Source organism: Panthera onca, chromosome B1 (assembly GCF_046562875.1).
Source record: "Panthera onca isolate mPanOnc1 chromosome B1, mPanOnc1 haplotype 2, whole genome shotgun sequence".
NCBI classification, from domain to species: Eukaryota; Metazoa; Chordata; class Mammalia; order Carnivora; family Felidae; genus Panthera; species Panthera onca.
Genome location: NC_138342.1, coordinates 183,848,976 through 183,870,221, shown reverse-complemented (window position 1 = coordinate 183,870,221; position 21,246 = coordinate 183,848,976). Strand labels below are relative to the sequence as shown.

The 21,246-nt window shown below is 38.4% G+C and overlaps 1 protein-coding gene across 3 annotated transcripts in view; it reads right to left on the bottom strand.

The window, feature by feature from the left end:
- Nucleotides 1-21,246, bottom strand: part of SLC7A2 (solute carrier family 7 member 2) — a 76,284-nt gene that overhangs the window by 13,343 nt on the left and 41,695 nt on the right. Inside the window, exons 2-8 of one of the 3 annotated variants that reach the window (XM_060653072.3) lie at nt 19,123-19,209; nt 11,475-11,865; nt 10,514-10,669; nt 7,167-7,332; nt 5,626-5,759; nt 3,906-4,128; nt 1,888-2,027 (exon numbers count right to left, since the gene is read on the bottom strand). In XM_060653072.3, the coding sequence (XP_060509055.2) occupies nt 1,888-2,027; nt 3,906-4,128; nt 5,626-5,759; nt 7,167-7,332; nt 10,514-10,669; nt 11,475-11,850 (1,195 nt within the window). In that variant the 5' untranslated portion in view covers nt 11,851-11,865; nt 19,123-19,209. Of the gene's footprint in view, nt 1-1,473; nt 1,611-1,887; nt 2,028-3,905; nt 4,129-5,625; nt 5,760-7,166; nt 7,333-10,513; nt 10,670-11,474; nt 11,866-19,122; nt 19,210-21,246 lie in introns of all 3 variants that reach the window. The other 2 variants (XM_060653071.3, XM_060653074.3) reach the window with 2 other exon arrangements.

Genomic DNA, 21,246 nt, shown 5'->3' with positions numbered 1-21,246 from the left:
ATAGAATTCCATGTAAACTCTACTTCTACCCTGCTTCCTCATGTTCCTTCCATGATACATCATTTCTTTAAATGCACCTCATGCCTTACTTTGAAAACCTTCCGTTGCTAGTATACTTATATATTAGATTATTACAGTTTCAGTATATTTTGTAAGAATTACAAATAGCAAAATAAGTAGCTAAGAAAGAGGAAGATGATTAATTATCCAGATAAGCTCTCTAATCTAAGCTAAAAACAAGCACAGTAAGGTGTGGGAGTAGAATAACAAAAATATAGTATTTCAGAACATTTAAAAAAAAGCCTTCTGCTCTAATTATCTTCTTTTGTTATTAATGTCAATATGTTATACTGCCAAATTAAATTCCTTCTGAAGAAAGAAGGATATATTTTGTAAAACTCTGAATACAAAATAAAGTATTACTGGGCAAGATTTCACTGGGAAAAAATAAACATTTTTATGGAATAAATAAAATGTATGATCCTTTGTCAAGATTTATAAATTCTTTTCACTAGCATAATGTACTGTTTAGTAACAAAATGGGCTATAGATCATCTAGTGCAACCTTCATTTTATGGGGGCAGAAATCTAAGCCCCCATTAAGAAAATAAGTGACTTGGCCTTCCAATGTATATCTAATAAAGTGCCAAATTTATTAAAAAACATTTACAATGTGAAGTTGTTTAGGCAAATATTTTCTGACTCTGAAAAAATACTATTTCATGCATAATTTAAGCATTAGCATTCTGTAATTTCCCCCCAATTCAGAGCCTCAATCAAGTTACCAGTTTTGGTTTGAATTTTTCCTACTAAAACAGCTTTATAAAGCTTGCTGAAGTCTCTCTCTTGCTTCCTAGAACAGGACCTTTAAGGCCGTTCTCTCAGTCTGTATGAATCTCCTTGAAAATTTCTTCATGGAATAAATAAGAATCTGGCCAACGGCATTTTACAGAGATATTATGGCATCCCCAAAGATAGGCATCTGCAAGTTTTTTTTAATATGAGTTAAACACCAAAACAGTTGAGAGCAAAAATAGAATCCAAATGGGGTTTAAGAGGAAACAGTTGTTAGTAAGTCTTAGAGAACCATGGTGGTCCAGGCAGTGCAGATATCTCCCACTCTGAGGGTGGGTAATTACCACAGCAAGTATAAATTACCCTGACATTTCTTATACTTAATTAAAAATGAGTAAAAATACGGTGAAGACCCATTATAACCCTTTGCACATTTGTTAGGTGCCCCAAAAATTAAAATAATGAAATGGTAAAAAATCCCCAAGGGTCAGTTAAGAATGAATTTCAGTAGACCACCACCACCACAATTTTCAGATCTCAATGTTCATAACCTAATTGATCAGTGATTTTTTTTTTCTTAACTTACATGCACAGCAAGCAGACCCTCTTTATAAGTCCATGCATGCGCATAAAACGTTTAAGGCCAATGCTGAAGAATCCTATGTTTGAAAAGCTTACCAGAAATGACCCCTGCCGTCAACGTGGCGGCAACTGGTGACTGCCTCTTACTCACTCTGCCAAGAAATCTAAACAGTAAACCGTCTCGGGCCATGGCAAATAGAATTCGGGGTAAAGGAAACATAGAGCCCAGAAGACTAGAACAGAAAAATTCATAATCCGCATGTGAGTTATTGTGAAGTATTACTCTAGACAGGCATACACAGGTAAAGACCGGACACACTAAAATGCAGAACCTAGGCCAAAAAAACCCAGAAAAACAAACCAAAAAAAAACATCAAAAAAGGAAACATTCACAAAAAAAGTTACTGACCTTTATTTAGATCAAAACAGAAAACTACCTAACTGCATTTCTCTTCAGAATCCTTGATGAGAAAAAAGATCCCCCTTTTCTTAACAAAAGTCAACTCTCACCTGCCACCGCACCCGATGATAAAGTAGCAATTACTGGTGTCTTCGTTTTGGAATTGATTTGAGCTAGACATTTGAAAAGCAACCCATCCTCCGCCATAGCATAGATTACCCGCGGCATTGGGAAAATGGATCCAAGAAGACTGAATAAAAAGCAAACACATGCAGGATGGCAAATACATTCATGCAAGATGACATCTCAGAACTGAAATTAAGCGACTCCTATAAAACTCAGCATCACAACCATGATTATGACGTCTTGTTATTTTTAAATGTGTTATGATTGGGCATTTAAAAATACTTGCCAATATTGACCATTGTGCTACCTATTATTCTGTTATAGATATTTGCCCCGCACACTCACCACACTAAGAACAATAGTGCAAGTAATTTGTGCATGCCCGCAATTATTACTGAATTAAAACTAAGTAATTAAGACTTAAGAAAACCAAAACCAATCATAGCATTAAGACATTTTTAGTGGCAATAACTCAGAAAACAAAATTTCTAAACAGATATGAAATTAGAGATTAAGTAATTTGAATTCATAGTATAGTCACTTCATTTATTCAATGATTATGTACTTCTTGTATTTATTTTACCATTATTTTTCCTCATATTGCTTGGTATTTGATCATATTAGTAATAATACCCAGCATCACAAGATAATCAAGAGAGAAAGGGTAAAAAAAAACCACAAAAATACACCAACTTACTGTAAATTTAGTACACAGAAGTAGCCACGATTAAAAGTCAGGAACAGCAAAGTTTTAAGAAAATGCTCTTTGCTTTAGATGTTTCAAATTTCTTGTGTGTTTACTGGCTGCACGAATCCATACATGACTTAGTTATAAAAAAAATAACCATTTGAAAGAAAGTATGTAAAATATTTTGTTTTAAATATTCATTTTATCTTTTGATAAAGCTGGGCTGACTTGGCCATGGATAAATCTTTGTCTATCTTCTAAGACCATGATGGCATGATGTCTTCATAGTTCAGATTTTTTCAAACTATTCAGAATAAACCTCAACATTAGCAGATGGCTGAGAAACCAATGGGGGCAATTTCTACTTGCTACTAAATATTATCCTGAATAGAAAATAAATAGGATTTTTTGAGAGCGATGAAAAGCTAGGCTGATGAATTATATGAAAAGATTTTTTTTCTAATTCGGACTTTTAACAACTTATTTTCACTTAAAAAAATTAGTAATCAGGCAAAGAGATTAATTTTCTCTTTGTAAGAATTTTATACAGTATCCCATGATATAAACTAGAATGAAATATCTTATAATCATATGTTAATTTGAAACGTGAATAGCTCAGGGAGCCTGAGAAATGGATTCTCAAGTACGAAAACAAGTAGCCCCTGAAAATCTGGGCAGTTGAGATTCAACTACCTTTTTCTTTCCACATAGACATTATATGAACTTTCAGCATCAATTTCAAAACAGTAATTTCTATTTCTAGACCAAGTTCACTCCGATCAGTACTAAGAGAAAGTCTCAGTGTTTCACAGTAAAAAGCATATCACATTGGACAATGTCACAGCATACAGCTCCCAGTCACAGAGACTTGATATTATTTTAAAAGACAACAGAGAACATCAAGTCTGCACACCAGGTCTCAGTGGTCTGTAACACTACAAGTAATACCGAAGCCAGCAGGGAAACATGCTGGTATAAGTGTCCTAGAGTTTTATAATATATACACATATGAATACGTGTGGCATACGTGTGTGTGTATGTGTCCACGTGTATCAATGCCGTATACATACATTTCTACTGAAGCTTGGACCACCATTATCTTGAAAAACTGACTTTTAACTGATGGGTGAAAAACGTTTTGTCACTTAAGACTTTCATATGGAAGGTTCTGGTCAAACTATTCAGAGAATATGTAGTTGCATAACATATACCTTATACTAGGAGTATTTTTAAAACCTACTGAAGCAATTCTTTAAACAATGACTCCTCTGCAGTAACACCCACAGCCCCTGCCTCACAGGCAATGCAATATACCTTGTTGACAAAGCACAGAGGGAGCCAGCTGCGACAACGTATTTGGCAGGACCCCATCCAACATATTCAAATGCTACTGGAAGAGGGCTTTTCTCATCCAGGAGGTAGTATGGCATCATAAGTGTTAAAGCTGCAGAGACCCCAAAATAGGCCATAAAGCAAACAAGCAAAGAAGTCACAATTCCAATAGGAATCGCTTTCTGAGGATTCCGGACTTCTTCACCTAAGGAGATATAAACAAAATATTTGCATATTTACTAAAACATTAATAGATAAAACACGGATTCTTCTTCTCCTTCATGGTAATTTCAGTCTGCTTTTGTCCCTTCTGTTTTCTTAGCTTGATCCATCTATTCTGCATGAAATTTCCTCTCTTCTTAAGCGTACTCTGGGGTGTCTGGGTGGCTCAGTAGGTTAAGCGTCTGACTTCAGCTCAGGTCACGATCTCACAGTTTGTGAGTTCGAGCCCCGCGATGGGCTCTGTGCTGACAGCTCAGAGCCTGGAGCCTGCTTCGGATTCTGTGTCTCCCCCTCTCTCTGCTCCGTCCCTGCTCATGCTCTGTGTCTCTCTGTCTCTCAATAGTAAATAAATGTTAAAAAAAATTTTAAGCGTACTCCGTTATTACACAAAATTCCAATTCCCAGAGGCAAGAAGAGAAAGCAAGATATCATGCAGGTCAGTTTCCCATTTCTAGAAAGAAAACATGGTATACCAGCATATTAAATTTTTTGGGATAGCATAGCAGTCTTAATCATTTGGAAAATGATTCATCCACAGAAATTAAATGACTGCCATGGCATTCTGTGGGCTCTTACATAGGAAGGCTTCCATAAATATGAAGGTAAACTTTTTCTACCCAGTGTGCCAATTTATATTAAGCTGCAGTTTCAATAACAACAAAAATAGTGCTTTGAATCTTTCTAGTAAGAGTTGGCATTTGCAATGCCTCAAAATGGTCAATCACACGGCCATACAGTAATCTGAAACCCAGAAGAAGCACGTAAGAGAGTGATTCTGACATGATGGCTTTGTTGCATAAGATAAAGAGAAAAGAATTACCACAATATATTTTATCTTACTAAAAAAGAGACAACTTAAGAGCATGGTCATCATTTGTTACTCATTGTGATAGTACTGAAGGTTACTTCCAGGCTGAAGGTTAAGGACAGTAATTATGACTAACATTTATAAAATATTTGACAGCTTGCAAAGTATTTTTCAAGTGTATTATATTTAAAAAAAAATTTTTTTAATGTTTATTGAGAGAGACAGAGTGCGAGCGGGGGAAGGGCAGAGAGAGAGGGAGACACAGAATCCGAAGTAGGCTCCAGGCTCCAAGCTGTCAACACAGAACACGATGTGGGGCTCAAACTCACAGACTGTGAGATCATGACCTGAGCTGAAGTCGGACGCTTAACCGACCGAGCCACCCAGATGCCCCTCATGTGTATTATATCTTAAGTAACCTTCATAACATGAGGGGTTAACATGAGGGATAGGTACTGGCTCTCCCAATTTTACCAAAGTGGAAACCAAGGCTCAGAGCATTTTACTAAGTTTCTTTTTTATCACATACAGTAGGCACCACAGCTGGGTCCAGAACCAGCCCTGATTACCCCAAATCTCACTCTTTCCTTGACCTTCTGCTGCCACCCATGGGTACTTGTGTACAACAAGGAACACCTTTCCTTCCACAGAGAACCAAGATTCTTCCCTTACCAGTTGTTGCAATGCAGTCAAATCCCACGAAGGCATAGAAGCAGGTGGCAGCCCCAGCCAAAGTCCCTGCAAAGCCATACGGCATAAAGCCACCAGCCCCATAGATACTTGTTCCATTTTCAGAAGGCAGCTCTCTAAGGCGGAAAACAAGCACAAGGGAAAGTTATTTTCATAGAAAACTTCTTCTAGTGATTTGTCTCAAACTACCTCTTTGGAAAGCTATTGTGTTCACCAGCTCTTTGAAACTTACATATATAAAATTAAGAGTAAATCCTACTTTTCTCACCCTGTCCTAGAGAATGTAGTGGTGTTTCCAACAATGGCATCCTCCTGGGTTGCTAACACTCATCTGGAGGCTGATCAATAGCATAAGCACAAAGTCCAGATCCACTCTGGCTGGAACTCACAGCCAGGCAGGATTGTGAGAGCAGAGACGCTATATATGAGCCATGCCTTGAAACAAAGACATGACACTTCCTCTTCTCATGGATAGTTGGGCAGGCTGCACACTTAAAAATTTTCCTAATAAGGCATTTGAAAAGGTGATCAAATTCTCTAGGCTTGATTACTAATATTGAAGTTGAGTATTTTATTACATGGTAAAAATTGTATAAAACCAGGGGCACCTGGATGACCCAGTTGGTTAAGCATCTGACACTCAGTTTAGATTCGGGTCATGATCACACAACTCGTGAGTTGGAGCTCTGCATCAGGCTCCTTGCTGACAGCCTGGGATTCTCTGTCTCCCTCTTTTTCTACCCCTCCCCCACTCATACTCTCTAAAAAATAAATAAACATTTTTTCAAAATTGTATAAAACCAGAGGATATTAATTTTTTGCCTCAAAATAATGACTATAAACAACATACATAAAGAAAACCATGTAGTTACACCTCACTTCATGTAACAGATATTTCTGTAACCTTATTTTATTTACACATAGGAATATTAATATAAATCTTGGGCTGAAACCTTCTGTATATAATTATTACGAATTCAATTTTTGAGCCTATCAGGTTTAAAGTAAAATGCACAGACAATTCTGCTTTTGCAACCAACAACATTTTCCAAAAATCAAGGCCTGAAAAGCACTACAAGGCTGCAAGAATGCAACGAAACCAAACAGTGTTCCCCAACGGAAGCACTAAGGAATTCAAGTCTCCAGAACACCCATTGTTTGTAAAAGGGGGCAAACCTTTGTGGGGAAGGAGCATCCTTCCTCCAGTTAGGATCTCACTTCGCTCTACTCCTATACCAACCGCAGAGCTTGAAGCTGAGAAGGAGCCGCTGCAGGCCTTCCAACGGCTGCTCAATAGTGAGCACACGTATGCATTTGTGTGGGGGTGGGGGGACACTGGGAAGAAGGGTCTCGGAAGAGAACAGACCCTCAGAAATCTCTCCTAAGCACAAAAATTGAGAACCACTGTTGGGAAAGGAAAATGTAACATAAGACAAAAGCAGGAAAATTGGCGGGGGTGGGGGGGGGGTGGTGGTGGTGGAGAAAGCACTCAAAATAAGAAGGGAAAAACCCAAATATTATACCTGGCACTTGATGATATATTTTTGAGAAACTCTTCACTAATCTTCCAGTTTGCCACATTGCCTTTCACAAACCCAGCAACCATAACAAAAAGAAGGACCAGGATGTTAATAGCTGTGAAGATTTTATTCACCCAAGCTGATTCTTTTACTCCAAAAGATAAAAGACCTACGGAAAAAGAAAGGGTATTTTAATTTTTACCCAAGTTTTAGCAAAAGCAATGGCATTTTGAGGCTGTTACACGGTTTAGGATATTATTTCACCAGGATTCATATATTTAACTTACATTTATCCCTTTCTATCGCCCGTTTTGACTCATTTAACTGTGTAACAATGTCTCCTAAACACAACCAACTTGGTTTTAGAAGGACGGCTGTGCTCATAGCCAGGAGACGCCACACTTCAAGAAATCAATAGGTCTAGTGACTTTGGCTATTATCACCAATAGACAGACAGAGGTAAAGTAACTGAATTTCAATGAAATGCTCGTCTAAAAAAGCCATCTCAACATACATACAACAAATAATACATACAACAAAATAATTCTTCAACTGTTACACCAAAAGGATATTTTTAAAAGTCGATTCTCATTTTAATAGCTTTATTTTATATTCTTACTGTAAAAGTAATCAATTTCCTATTCAAGTAATTTGAAGATACAGAAAAAATATGAAGGAAATAAAGATCAAGTATAATCTCTTCTCCAGAATTCTGGGCGTGAGCACGTACGCATGCACACACACACATTTTCATGTTGACAAACAGAGAACCTCATTTTTAACAGCCACATACTCTCCCACAATATGAAGACACTATAATCCCTTATTTATAGACTGACAGGTAGCTCTTAGTTTCTTACAACTATAAATAGTACTGACATCACATCATCATCCTTTTATAAATATCTTTGTACATTTTCTAATTATTCCTTTATAATAATGTTATATAAGGTAATACCACATCAAAGGTATGTCCTTTCATACAAGGCTTTCGGTTCACATTATCAGAAATATTCTCCAGAAAGTGTGGCCCAATTGAAGCTGCCCATTTTTTCTATTAGGTTATTCTATTTATATTGATTTGTTAGATTTATTTATATAATAATGCAAGGAGCTGTCTTCCTGTCATGTATTGCATGTTTTTCCCAGTTTATCATTTACTTTTATTCTTAGTGCTGATTATATATACATATGTGAAAGTTTTAGAACATAAATTTTTCCTCTTTAGTTTCTCTACCTTTAGAAAGAGTCTCCCCAAGGTTAACCCCAAACGTTTACCTTTGTTTCCTTCTATCATGACTGTATTTATCATATTTTTATTTTTAATCCATCTTATGTTAACATACGAATTATGGACGAAAGAAAGTTTACTTGTTCCTGCTAGGGAGAGGATGGTGATGAAGGGATTATGTCACGTAACTACTTGCTTCTTCCACAAATCCATACCACCCAGGATTGAATAAGCAAAATTACCCAAGTAAAGAAGAGGGAGGCTGGGTTTCATTCTGCTACCTATATAATTCCCAGAATTTTATGATAATGTAACTATAATGAAAAAAAGGGAACTGCATGAATGGTATAATTATTGGCTCTTTCACACTAGAAACCTGTATAAACCTACACTCTTTGGAAATACACTCTATACGCTGCACCCCTATCCATTTGGAAAAAAATAAAGCCACTGTCATGTTTTATTAGAGTTTCCCAATACCCCTTGTGCATGCTCTATCCTGAGATCCCTACCTCCTGCCAATAGATTAGAGACCAATGAATATCTCCTCTAAATACTGTATACACTTACTTCCCTGTGTCTTTAATAAAGCAAAAGCTTCAGCTGACAAGACATCTGGTATTACAATATGAATCGAAACTTATATTCAGAGGTTCTGATCTTCAGATATTCTAAGGACAAAGTTATCATGTGAGCTTAGCCTATATATAAAGTAAAAACATACTGGTCAATGACACAGGACAATGATACAGGCCAAGGTCTGAGTCCTGCCATGGACTTTCATGATTCTAACCTTGTCACAGCTACATGTTTCTCATCGCTTAGAGATTAAAGCTGAATACGTTAAGATCATTGAAACCATCCCTAAATAAAATATGATGTAACTAATTTAATGTTAGCTAGGCTATTTAGAAACCAAAACAAATGAAATCTCTCACCTGTTGAGAACAATTGTTGCAATTTTTCTTGACATTACAGGTAAAATGTCAAATAGTTTTGAGCTATAAATTTTGTTCATGTCCTTAACCCTACATAAAATATTTAATAAAGGACTTTTTTAAAGATACAATTTTTTTAAATTGTATAATTGTATAAGTAAAACGTTCATTATAAAAAGATATTTCTGTCACACCTTTGTAAGCATGGGAGAGAGTAGATGGAGAGAAGGTTGGACAGGAAAATAAGGGGCAGCTATCCAGGGTACATCAGGTAGGAAGTGAGAACATAGATTTTATTCTTAGTAAAATCCTTGATTGGTTTAAGCAGGAGTGCAAGTGAGGATGACAGTTGAAATAGAAAATGTTCAAATAATCAAAACAAATATAATGTGGCAACAGGGATTAAGTATGCCTACAAAATAAAACTGTCTGCCATCTAAGTGCTTCCTATGAACCAGGCAAGAAGTCTGTACAAGACAGACACTGATATCCCCATTTTATGGATGAACAAACTGAGTCACAGAAAGATTATGTCATTCAATGGTCCAAAGATAGTGAGTGGCAAAGTAGGGCTGAAAATCTCGTTGTTCTGATTCTAATTCCTGTGCCTTTCTAAATCACTATGCTACATGACTGATAAACATGGGAAAATTCTAGCCTCAAGTATGTTTGGCCACATAATATCTGTATTAAAAAATGACAGGTGGTTTGAATATGCTTCTTTTTCAGCTAGATACCTACATTACATAGATGAAGGCATGAATAGACAGAAATTCTTCTAGAAACCGTATGTTTGCCAATATGCTTATTGCAGCCAACAAGATAAAATAATGCCAAAAAGTGTACATTCCTCCTTGTTGAAACTTCATCCCTGCAAATCTCCAATTGCTACTATAATGATGTGTCTTATCCTATTCTTCAGTGCATTCCAAGTACCATTTACTTAGAAGTGCCTTTTCTCCCCTTCCACACAATTTGGATTTCTTTTTAAAACATGTCTGTCACATAAGAAAAAATGTGATTCTAGCCAGTGATGAGGCCCATGGGTACCCAACAGTAACCTAAACACATAAATATGCCATCTCATCTTGGGAACTCAGGCCCGAAATCCAGTGGTAACTTATTTTGCCGGGATGATTAGTCTGGCTCATCTCAGGGAGGAGTGTGATTGGTCTTCTTACCTGCTAGAAGTAATATAAGACACACAGCAAAAAAGTCAGGATACTCTGCAAGGCCGGTATAATTCATTTTGAAGTAGGTCCTGAAAAACTGACCAATCTGTTTGCTGAGAAGTTCATCAAAGGTGCCACTCCATGCTCTTGCAACACTTGATGTACCTTCCCAAAATAAAGAACATACGGAGAATACGAGGTCACTGGGAGAAGATTAACATAACACCATTCGCTACTCTATTCTAGAAGGAACGTGGGTTAGTTCAGACAGAACTCAAAGTTTCAATCACATATAAAATTACCCTGATAGTTTTATATAGAATATATATATTATTACATATAACATATATATATATATATATATATATATGATAATTTTATAATTATACATTGGTAACCAAATGCTCAAGTATATAACTGTGGAATCAGCTAACTTTATTTGCATTAAAGAACTATGGTTATTTATTCTATTATTTTATTTTATTTTATTTTATTTTATTTTATTTTATTTTATTTTATTTTATTTTAGAGAGAGGGCAAGAGTGGGAGAGAGGGACAGAGGGAGAGAGAGAGAGAGAGAGAGAGAGAGTAAGAATCCCAAGCAAGCTCCATACTCAGCACAGAGCCTGATGCAGGGCTCCATCCCATGACCTTGGGATCATGACCTGAGCTGAAATCGAGTCAGGCGCTCAACCAACTGAGCTAGGCACCCCATGGAACCATAGTTTTTCAGAAAGCAGGTCTCCAAACCCACTAAGAAGCATATTCAGAGACGAAGCAGAATCATTGGATTTTGCAATTAGGGAGACATTTTAGAGGTGAGATAAATGGGACATACAGGGATCAAGTGAGTCACTCACGATCACATGGTCACTAACTAATGAAGACCTACAAAGATAGGCCAAGGCCTCCACTTCAGTGCTATTTCTACCATTTCACAAAACTAGATTGATTTTTTTTTGAAACGTACCTATCACATAAGATAAAATGAGATTCCAGCCAGTGATGAATGCCCACAGCTCTCCAACAGTGACATATGTGTATAAATACGCAGACCCAGTCTTGGGAACTCGGGCCCCAAATTCAGCATAGCAAAGGCCTGCCATCACGGAAGCAAGGGCAGCAATGAGGAAGGAAACCACGATGCTGGGACCAGAATCTGCTTTGGCCACCTCCCCAGCCAGGACGTAAACCCCAGCACCAAGAGTGCTTCCAACCCCCAGGGCGATGAGGTCCATGGTGGATAAACATCGGCATAATTTGGAATCTTCTAGACTGTCCAGAGTGACGATTTTTCTCCGGATCAGACATCGGGCAAAAGACAGCACGGCTCTGCAGGGAATCATTCTGAAGAAAGTAGCCTGAGGAAGAGAAGAGAGGAGGTTAGAGGTGGAGCTGGAATCATCATCCTTCCAACTATTGGCCTAGCTTCTCAACACAATTATGGCACCATGTTATTTTTGTTTCTGTTTGACTTTTACTAGAAACACAGTGTAGAGCAATCAGAAAGAGGGCTGAAAAAGTCAAAGTTGTGAATTTCTTAGAGTCCACTAATACATGGCCTTTTCTAAGAGACTACAACAAATGGCTTCTCTGGGGAACACAGGAATAGAAGCTTTGGGTGGTTAAAAAGATTTGCCATTTTTGTTCATTTGTGCTGCTACAATTTTTAAAGATATGCTGATAGAAATCTCTTCCGGGACAAGGCTCCTTTGTCCTCACTACAAGCAAGGAGATGAATTACCTCATCTTTCTTTTCTTCAATCATTCATTCAACTCATGTTTTTTATGCCTTATTGAATGCTAGGGATTGTGCTAAGAAACAGAGCACCTGGGTGGCTCAGTTAGTTAAGCATCTGACTCTTGATCTTGGCTCAGGTCATGATCTCACAGTCTGTGAGTTCGAGTCCTCTGTCGGGCTCTGCACTGACCCGCTTGGGATTCTCTTCCCCTCTCCATGCGTCTCCCTTCCATGAATGCATGCACACATTTTCTCTCAAAATAAAGAAATAAACTTAAAAAAAAAAAAAGAAACATGTCTAGAATGGGGTGGTATGTATTCACAGTCTCCAATTTTATGGGGCTTGCAGTCTACTTATTGTCTAAAAGCTGGTAAAAAAAAACCATTATTATGTATTTTACAGCTTTATCAAATACATGTGAGCTCTGTTTTCATTTCAGTCTCTTTTAATGTGAAGCCATTTGAACATTTTAGAATAAAAAAAATTCCTCCCCAAACACACTTGAATTTATCTAAATAAAATTGTTATTCAGTGATAGTTTGAGTATGAATTTGTAGTAAAATATACACGCTCATTTACAATGACTTGAGATTTCTAAATAAATAAATAAATAAGCCCAAAGTCCATGCCAAATATGCTGTGTTCTTTTTAAAATGGTACGAATAAGGTAGACAGAAAGACTTACTCCCCATACTCTATAGGCCCAAACAACCTAACACTGCAAAAAATTATCAGGCTATAAAATAAAGTATGGATCTTAGTAAGGAAAAAAAATGTATACATATTACAGTAAAAAGTCTGAAGTAAAATATACCAAAATACTAACCATGATGATCTCTGGGTAGAAGCTAATTTCTACTTCCACGTATTTCATAGAATATGTATTATATTGCTAATATATATTTCTAAATTATCTCTAGTAGACATATACACCTTATACGCAAAATACATATTAAAATTAAAAAGCCCTACATGGCCTTGTATACAGAGACATATAACTCAGCAGACTAGGAAATAACTAAGGAACGGGGAATATAATAGCATATGCAGCTTATCAGTCAGCAAAATTAAATGTATTTAACTTTCAGAAGTTCCAAGTCCTGTTCGCCACTTCTGCACAATGATGCAGAGATTGCGTGCGGCCTCCTTCAATCGCATTCCATTATCAATTCTCTAAACTCATAAGATCACAGCTTTGCCACCTTCTCTGAAGAACCCAGAGCTTTCTATCTTATAAAATAACCCCTCAAACATTTCTCAACCTTCATATCTATAAAAGACAGCTATTATTAAAATTATTTAAAAACAATAAATAAGATGAACATTCTATGTTAAATGTAAACGACTTGGTGCTCAGAAGAGACACAGACATTTCTGGGATATGCATCATCCAGTTTTACACTAAACCTAGCAGACAAAGCTCACTCCCTGAACAGAATTCATGTATCAATGTAAGTGCAAGTCCTTGATTTCAAGAACAGCTAGTTCAAAAGAAGGTAGAGAAAAACCCTGCAGAAATAGTAAAATGAGTGAAAAGTTCCTTGACAGTGAAAATAAACATTTTTTAAATGTTTATTTATTTATTTATTTATTGAGAGAGAGAGAGAGAGAGAGAGAGAGAGAGAGAGACAGAGAGGAAGGGAATGAGGGAATGAGAGGGAATTCCAAGCAGGCTCTGTGCTGATAGCAGGAGCCTAACGCAGGGCTCGATAGTACAGACTGTGAGATCATGACCTGAGCCAAGATCGAGAGTCGGATGCTTAACTGACTGAGCCACCCAGGTGCCCCTAAAGTTTTACGTATCAGTACTGTCCACACCCCCTGACCTAGTGCCCAGCACGGCCCTTCACAAATACTTGTTGAAAAAATCTGCAAATACATGTGACCTCTCCAATGTTGCCAACATATTCTAGCTTCCAAAGTCAAAACCGAATACTTCTATAAATCAAATGTGTATCAGTTTCTACCCCTACCTAGCCCTAAGTAGCTATTTCTCAGATAACACAGCTAGAAGATAAGGTAAGAAAGTGATCTGCTTAAAAAAGAATGAAGACTTGAAAAGGTGAAGTTATATAAAAGGCCAAGTGAGAGGAAGTGAAGGGGTTTACTACACTCACCTTCCATAACACCGAAGTGTTTTCACACAGAGATGTGCAAAGAGCAAGGAGTAGGGATCACTGCCAGCTGAAAAGTGCTCAGCAATGAAGAAGAATGGAGTTAAAATTTTTTTTAATGTTTATTTATTTTTGAGAGAGAGAGAGAGAGACAGAGCAGAAGCAGGAGAGGGGCAGGGAGAGAGAGACACAGAATCCAAAGCAGGCTCCATCCACGCTCTAAGCTGTCAGCATAGAGCCCAATGTGGGACTTGAACTCAAGAACCCTGAGATCATAACCTGAGCCAAAGTCAGACACTTTACAAACTGAGCCACCCAGGCGCCCAAATCCACTGAATTTTAGTAATGATTTAAGATCATGTGAAAATGGGACACGTCGCCTACGACTTTAGGAAACAAGTGATAGGCAAAATGAGGCATATCTGTTCCTCACTGAACTAAGTGAAACACTCTTGATAAAATACTGGATTAACCCCAGTTTTCATGAATAAAAGAAGCAAATTCTGCAACTATTGCAACTATTTCTAATTAAAGGGAAAGCATCTAGAAGGAAGCAAAGCAAACTAAAAAGAAAGTGGCGGGATTCTGGGTGGGCTCTTATTTTTTTAATTCTTTTTTTCTGGTAATAGAGTAACAATGTTCTTTGTGAAATTTCTAAAAAATAAAAAGACAAAAAACAAAAAACCACACACACAGAAAATGCAGCATAAAAATTAAAGGGGCTAAGCAAGCCAACCAATACTACAAACCTCTCTGAAATGTTAAAAACAGCAAAAACTCTTAACATTTATCCAAAATGAATACATGAGTGACCGTCATCTTGTCAACAGAAAAGTGAATTTCATTTCCTCCAGATTACATAGGAAGCAAAATGGTTTTGCAGAAATGTATAGTTTTAATCAGGTAAGATCTACTACCTCTTTTGTATTAAAAATGGAAAGTATTTTCTCTGTTGCCCTGAGGAAATAAGACAAAGCTGCCATTTGTCAAGCATTCATTTTCTTTGAGTAACAGAAACACATACGTCAGAAACTCTTCTCAGAACCAACAGGTTACACAATGTCCCTCACAAACAATCTCAACTACGCACACCTATCTGATAAAACACTGATTGCAGACGCTATGACACAAAACCAATTTTGCAGAAATATAATGGGATGAGAGAAAAGCAATGTAAAAACATACGGGGTCCATTTAATGAACCATTATTCAACAAACATGTATTCAATCCTGTAGATTTTAGTCAATAAAGAAAAAAGAACTGTGCTTTTGTAAAGTAGGTTTTTGTGGAGACCACCTAATACATGGAAGTAGAATAGTAACAGGGGAATAAGAAAAATAAAAGATATTTGTGCTTTCTATCAGTGATATAATTTGGTATTTACATAGTTTTTATAATTTTTCCTTTTAAAACATTTAAAAAAGATATGCTCCTGGGGCGCCTGGGTGGCTCAGTCGGTTGAGCGTCCGACTTCAGCTCAGGTCATGATCTTATAGTTCGTGAGTTCCAGCCCCAGCATGGGCTTTTGTGCTGACAGCTCAGAGCCTGGAGCCTGCTTCAGATTCTGTGTCTCCCTCTCTCTCTGCCCCTCCCCTGCTCACACTCTCTCTCTGTCTCAAAAATAAATAAATAAATAAATAAATAAATAAATAAATAAATAAATCCATAAAAAAAAAGATATGCTCCTTATGTGAGATAGGATAACTTTATCATACTTCTCCAAGTGATTTTCTTTTCTGAAAAAAATCCACTCATACCTCTCCTTTGAGTCAGGTCTGTATCCACTGTCCTTGCCTGGGCTCCTGTGTGCTGTCTCATCAACACACAACTATGCAGGGAGAATATGCAGGGATTTTGAAGGTGGTTCTATTGGTCTAGGGTGCACAGACAGTTTTTCCAAGAGCAGACAACAATCCACACCATCATATCCACTGCTGTTGTGACCAAGGACTGGTATTTAAAACCAAACCTCCAGAAATGTAGTAAAGGATGACCATCTAGACTTTTGGGAGAGGCCCACACAACACTGATTACCTCATGGCCTTAGCCTTAGAATATAAAAGCTCCAATCAACATTCCCAAAGTCACAAATGATTCTGGTAATAGCAGAAACAGATACGTATCTTTCTTCAACAGTTATTTTACTAATTGCTAAGATAGCAGCCTCTCTATTGAGGAGGGAAAATAAACACACCTTAGCTTAGATCTGAAAATGCTATTAGCCAACAGAGGGCTAGAAGGGATTTTCGACAGACTCTGCAACAGAGAAGTCTCTGAATACATTTAATGAGACTAATGCTACAATTAGATCATCCTCAGCCCCCTGCCCCAACCCTGAAGTATAACTGTTTCAAGACACCTAACTCTGTGAAGGAGCCCTATTGATTCTTGCCAGAAAACTAAAGTACTTCCTCAGCAGCTGGGAATCACCTCCTTCTCAAACTTCTCCAATCCAGATTGCAAACGACAGTACAGAATTTTAGGTCAAGTAAATTCTTAGATCCGATGATAGGACACTACCATAGAGCAGACTTTCAACTAACCACAGAAAGCTTCCAGAATCTGCTACGTACAGTCAAAAGTCAATCAAAACTTTGATGTAGTGTTTAGTGTCATAGAAATGGATCTTTCCCCTCCTTCCCTAAATAAAGTGAAATTTCAAACTTAATACTCTGTGCCAGTGTCACAGGCCCTGACAATAAATCTTACAGGAAAAAGCAGCTGCAGCAAGACAGAGGGGTGGGCCTTCCAACAAATCCTCAACAAATTAGGTGGTCAGAATTGTAACCAATTCTTCCTGCCTCATTTGAGTTGCTAGTTTCATGGTGAAACAATCTGTACTTTCTGTTTCTGGACTGACAGGGGGAAAGGAATTAAACCACACAGAATTGGGATCCCTGCCCCACTCTGTTTTTCTCTTGTCTGACGTAGGCCTTTGGGGTTTGCAATCTCCAAGTTCAGCATCAAATACAGTTCTAAAAGTTTAAATTTCAAAACCTTATTTTCAAATTATATTGTAGGTTAAATAATTTAGTGAAAAGGAGAAAAGGGATATGGACATAATACCATGAGATTATTGACTTTTTTTTTCACTTTTCACTTACTTTTAAGAGATTAATTTCTCAAACAATACATCAAAAGTATAGTGCAGGATAAAAGACAAAAACAACAAACGTTTTCATTCAAACTCAAAACTTTTCTTTTTTCTGGAAAACAAAAGTACTTTTTCATATATATTTCACTTATATTTTGTTCCAAAGCTTATCTTTCCTTCAAAGCAAGTTTTCTGAACAAATTTCTCAAAAGTTCCTCCAAAGCTTTCTGCAGCTAGGTGAATGCAAATGTAGAAATAAATAGAAATCGATGACTCAATTCAGGCCAACACAAAGTCAATAACCATTGTAGCAATCACATTTGTATTTTGGGCCCTTTTATACGAAATCAGTACAAGGATGGTAAACTATTTCAAAATTTCTGACACAAAATCCAGAGACAAGCATTTTTTCTAAGGACGTGCAACAAACAAACAGCTGATAGAGTTTGCAAAGGTACTTGGCTGATGCTTTAAAATGTGAACCCATTTAGGGGCGCCTGGATGGCCCAGTGGGTGAAGTGTCTGCCTTTGGCTCAGATCATGATCTCATAGCTCGTGGGTTCGAGCACCGTATCAGGCTCTCTGCTGTCAGTGCAGAGCCTGCTTCAGATCCTCTGTCCCCTCCTGTCTCTCCCTCCCCAGCTCCTGCTCTCTGTCTCTCTCAAAAAATAAATAAACAGGGGCGCTTGGGTGGCTCAGTCAGTTGAGCGTCCAACTCTTGGTTTCAGCTGAGGTCATGATCTCACAGTTTGTGAGTTCGAGCCCCACGTTGGGCTCCACACTGACAGTGCGACGTGTGCTTGGGATTCTCTCTCTCTCTCTCTCTCTCTCTCTGCCCCTGCCCCACTTGCTCTGTCTCTCTCAAAATAAACAAGTAAACTTAAAAATTTTTTAAAAATAAACATTTAAAAAAATTTAAAAAATAAAAATAAAATGTGACCCATTTAGCTTTATTTAGCAAAGGCAAAAATACAGGACTAAGGCATCCCCAGCTGCCTCATTTAGATAGATGCAGAGCAATTAAAAAAACATTAAGTTTTCCAGTTTCAATTTTTAGGGTTGGAGAAGAAAGGAAGAAAAAAAAAGAAGAAAGAAAGGAAGAAAGAAAGAAAGAAAGAAAGGAAGGAAGAAAGAAAGAAAGAAGGAAAAGAAACCAGAGCCCCCAGTACCTTGGTAACCGGAGTATCTGCCCAGTCAGCGCCCCACTTTCACGCTCAAGGATCTTGGTGGCATCTTCGGCACAGACAGAACCCCGTTCCCGTTAGGTTTTAGCGATCTCTGGCTAATAAATCACTCTGAATGCCAGAGGGTGCCACCTGTTCCCTCTCCCCTGGCAGCTACCGAGGGAGGTGTCCTCTGCTGGGCCCAGTCACCCTATACCTGCCACATCCAACATCAGGAGAGGCCCTTTCCAAAGCGAGGTCCCAACTCCGGAAGTGCTGTGCTAATAAAACCGGCTAAGATTCATTAAGCATTTCCATTGTGCCCGGTATTGATCTAAGCCCTTTTAGTCTACTCCTTCAAGACTCTTCCCAGTATCCATATGAGATCAGGACTGCTATGAATTTCATGGCATAGCTGAAGGCACTGAGACAGAGAAAGTCAAGGCAATATTACAGACACCGCTTTTTACAAGGCAGAGAAAAATCTGTTCTTCTTGGACATACCTCCAACCAATGGGGACTCCTGACAACACTATTACTCCAATGCCCCTCGCAGTTTGAATGGTCTCTGTTCCTTGAAACCTGAAGCTACTAAAGAAAATTAAGGTGCTATCAGCAGGGCCTACTCTACTGGGTTCCACTTGCAATCTCAACCCTTCGAGACTGCTGCTACTTCTTGACATTTCTGGTGTATTTCCTGATAATTCCTCTTCTTACCAAGAGCAGGTATCTTCATGGAATTAACTTGAATTTGTTTAGATATTTTTTCTAATAAGGCACTCATTGAGTTTAACATGCATTAAGGCCTTTCCTTTATTTTTTATTATTATTTTTTTTAATTTTTTTTTTAATGTTTATTTATTTTTGGGACAGAGAGAGACAGAGCATGAATGGGGGAGGGTCACAGAGAGAGGGAGACACAGAATCTGAAACAGGCTCCAGGCTCTGAGCTGTCAGCACAGAGCCCGACGCGGGGCTCGAACTCACGGACCACGAGATCATGACCTGAGCCAAAGTCGGACGCTTAACCGACCGAGCCACCCAGGCGCCCCAAGGCCTTTCCTATATATATATATATATATATATATATGTATATATATATATATATATATATATACACCCTCTACCTGAAAGACACAGCTTTTAATTTTTTTTAATTAAAAAAATTTTAACATATTTTTTAAATGTTATTTATTTTTGAGAGAGAGGGAGACAGAGTGAGAATAGGGTAGGGGCGGAGAGAAAGGGAGACACAGAATTTGAAGCAGGCTCCAGGCTCTGAGATGTCAGCACAGAGCCTGATGCGGGGCTCAAACTCATGGAACTGTGAGATCATGACCTGAGCTGAAGTCGGACGCTTAATGGACTGAGCCATCCAGGCGCCCCAAGACACAGCTTTTTATAAGGCAGAAAAAAACGTTTTCTTCTTGGACATACATACATCCAATCTGGGCTCCAGATAACATTATTTCTTTAATGCACCCTACATGTAGTCAAGATCCCAGGAATAGCAATCAAGGGTTCTACAGTAATTACTAAAGACATTTAAAACCTTTTTACACCAATGAATTACATTGACGAATCAACTGTTCACTTAATGAAAGGAGGGATAGCTAAGGAAGCACAGGAAGTATTTTACCACATTGCAGAAGGTTAAGAGTTTGCTGAGTCAGAGAGGGATGAACTGGTTTTGGCCATCTGCATGTGCCGTGGGAAGGAGTCCGGGAGGGGAGGGGCTGGGATTATGGTGTTTTGCGTGGAGGGAATGGCAAGTAACAGAAAGTGGCTTTATATACCAAGAGCTTAGGGGCTTGAGGAGAAGCTAGAGGGAAGCACGATAAACAGAGGGGTCCCCGGGTCATGCAAAGAGCTTGGACTTCATCCTGAGAGCTGTAGGGAATCACTGATGGACTTTAAGCCAGATCTACAACTTGACAACTATCGTTCTGACTGTATCGTAACACAGGATAGAATGACTATATTATAATACGGGAAGGGAAGAGATGAGAAAGATCAAGACTGGGGTTATGAAGAAAGGAAATCAGGCTTCTGGAATAATCAAGACACAAGGACTAAGACCTGCTCTCGGGTGAAGGCAGTGGGGTGAAAAGGAATGGATGGACCACTGAGCTGCTCAGGAGGTGAAGGATACAGAAACTGATGACTGTGGAATTCAGGCCCAGGGCTTCTAGATGGTTTGTGTGTCCTTCACATAAGGAATGAGAGAGAGACAAGGGTGCCTGGGTGGCTCAGTCACTCAGTGTCTAACTCTTTTTTTTTTTTTTTTTTTTTACTTTTTTTTAATGTTTATTTATTTTTAAGAGAGAGAGACAGAGTGTGAGATGGGGAGGGAGACACAGAATCTGAAACAGGCTGCAGACTCTGAACTGTCAGCACTGGGCCCGATGCGGGGCTCGAGCCCACAAACTGTGAGATCATGACCTGAGCTGAAGTCGGCCGCTTAACCGACTGAGCCACCCAGGCACCCCTCAGCGTCTAACTCTTGATTTCAGCTCAGGTCATGATCTCACACTTTGCGAGTTTGAGCCCCACCACTGGGCTGTGTGCTGGCAGTGTGGAGCCTGCTTGGGATTTTCTTTCTCCCTCTCTCTGTGCTCCTCCTCCATT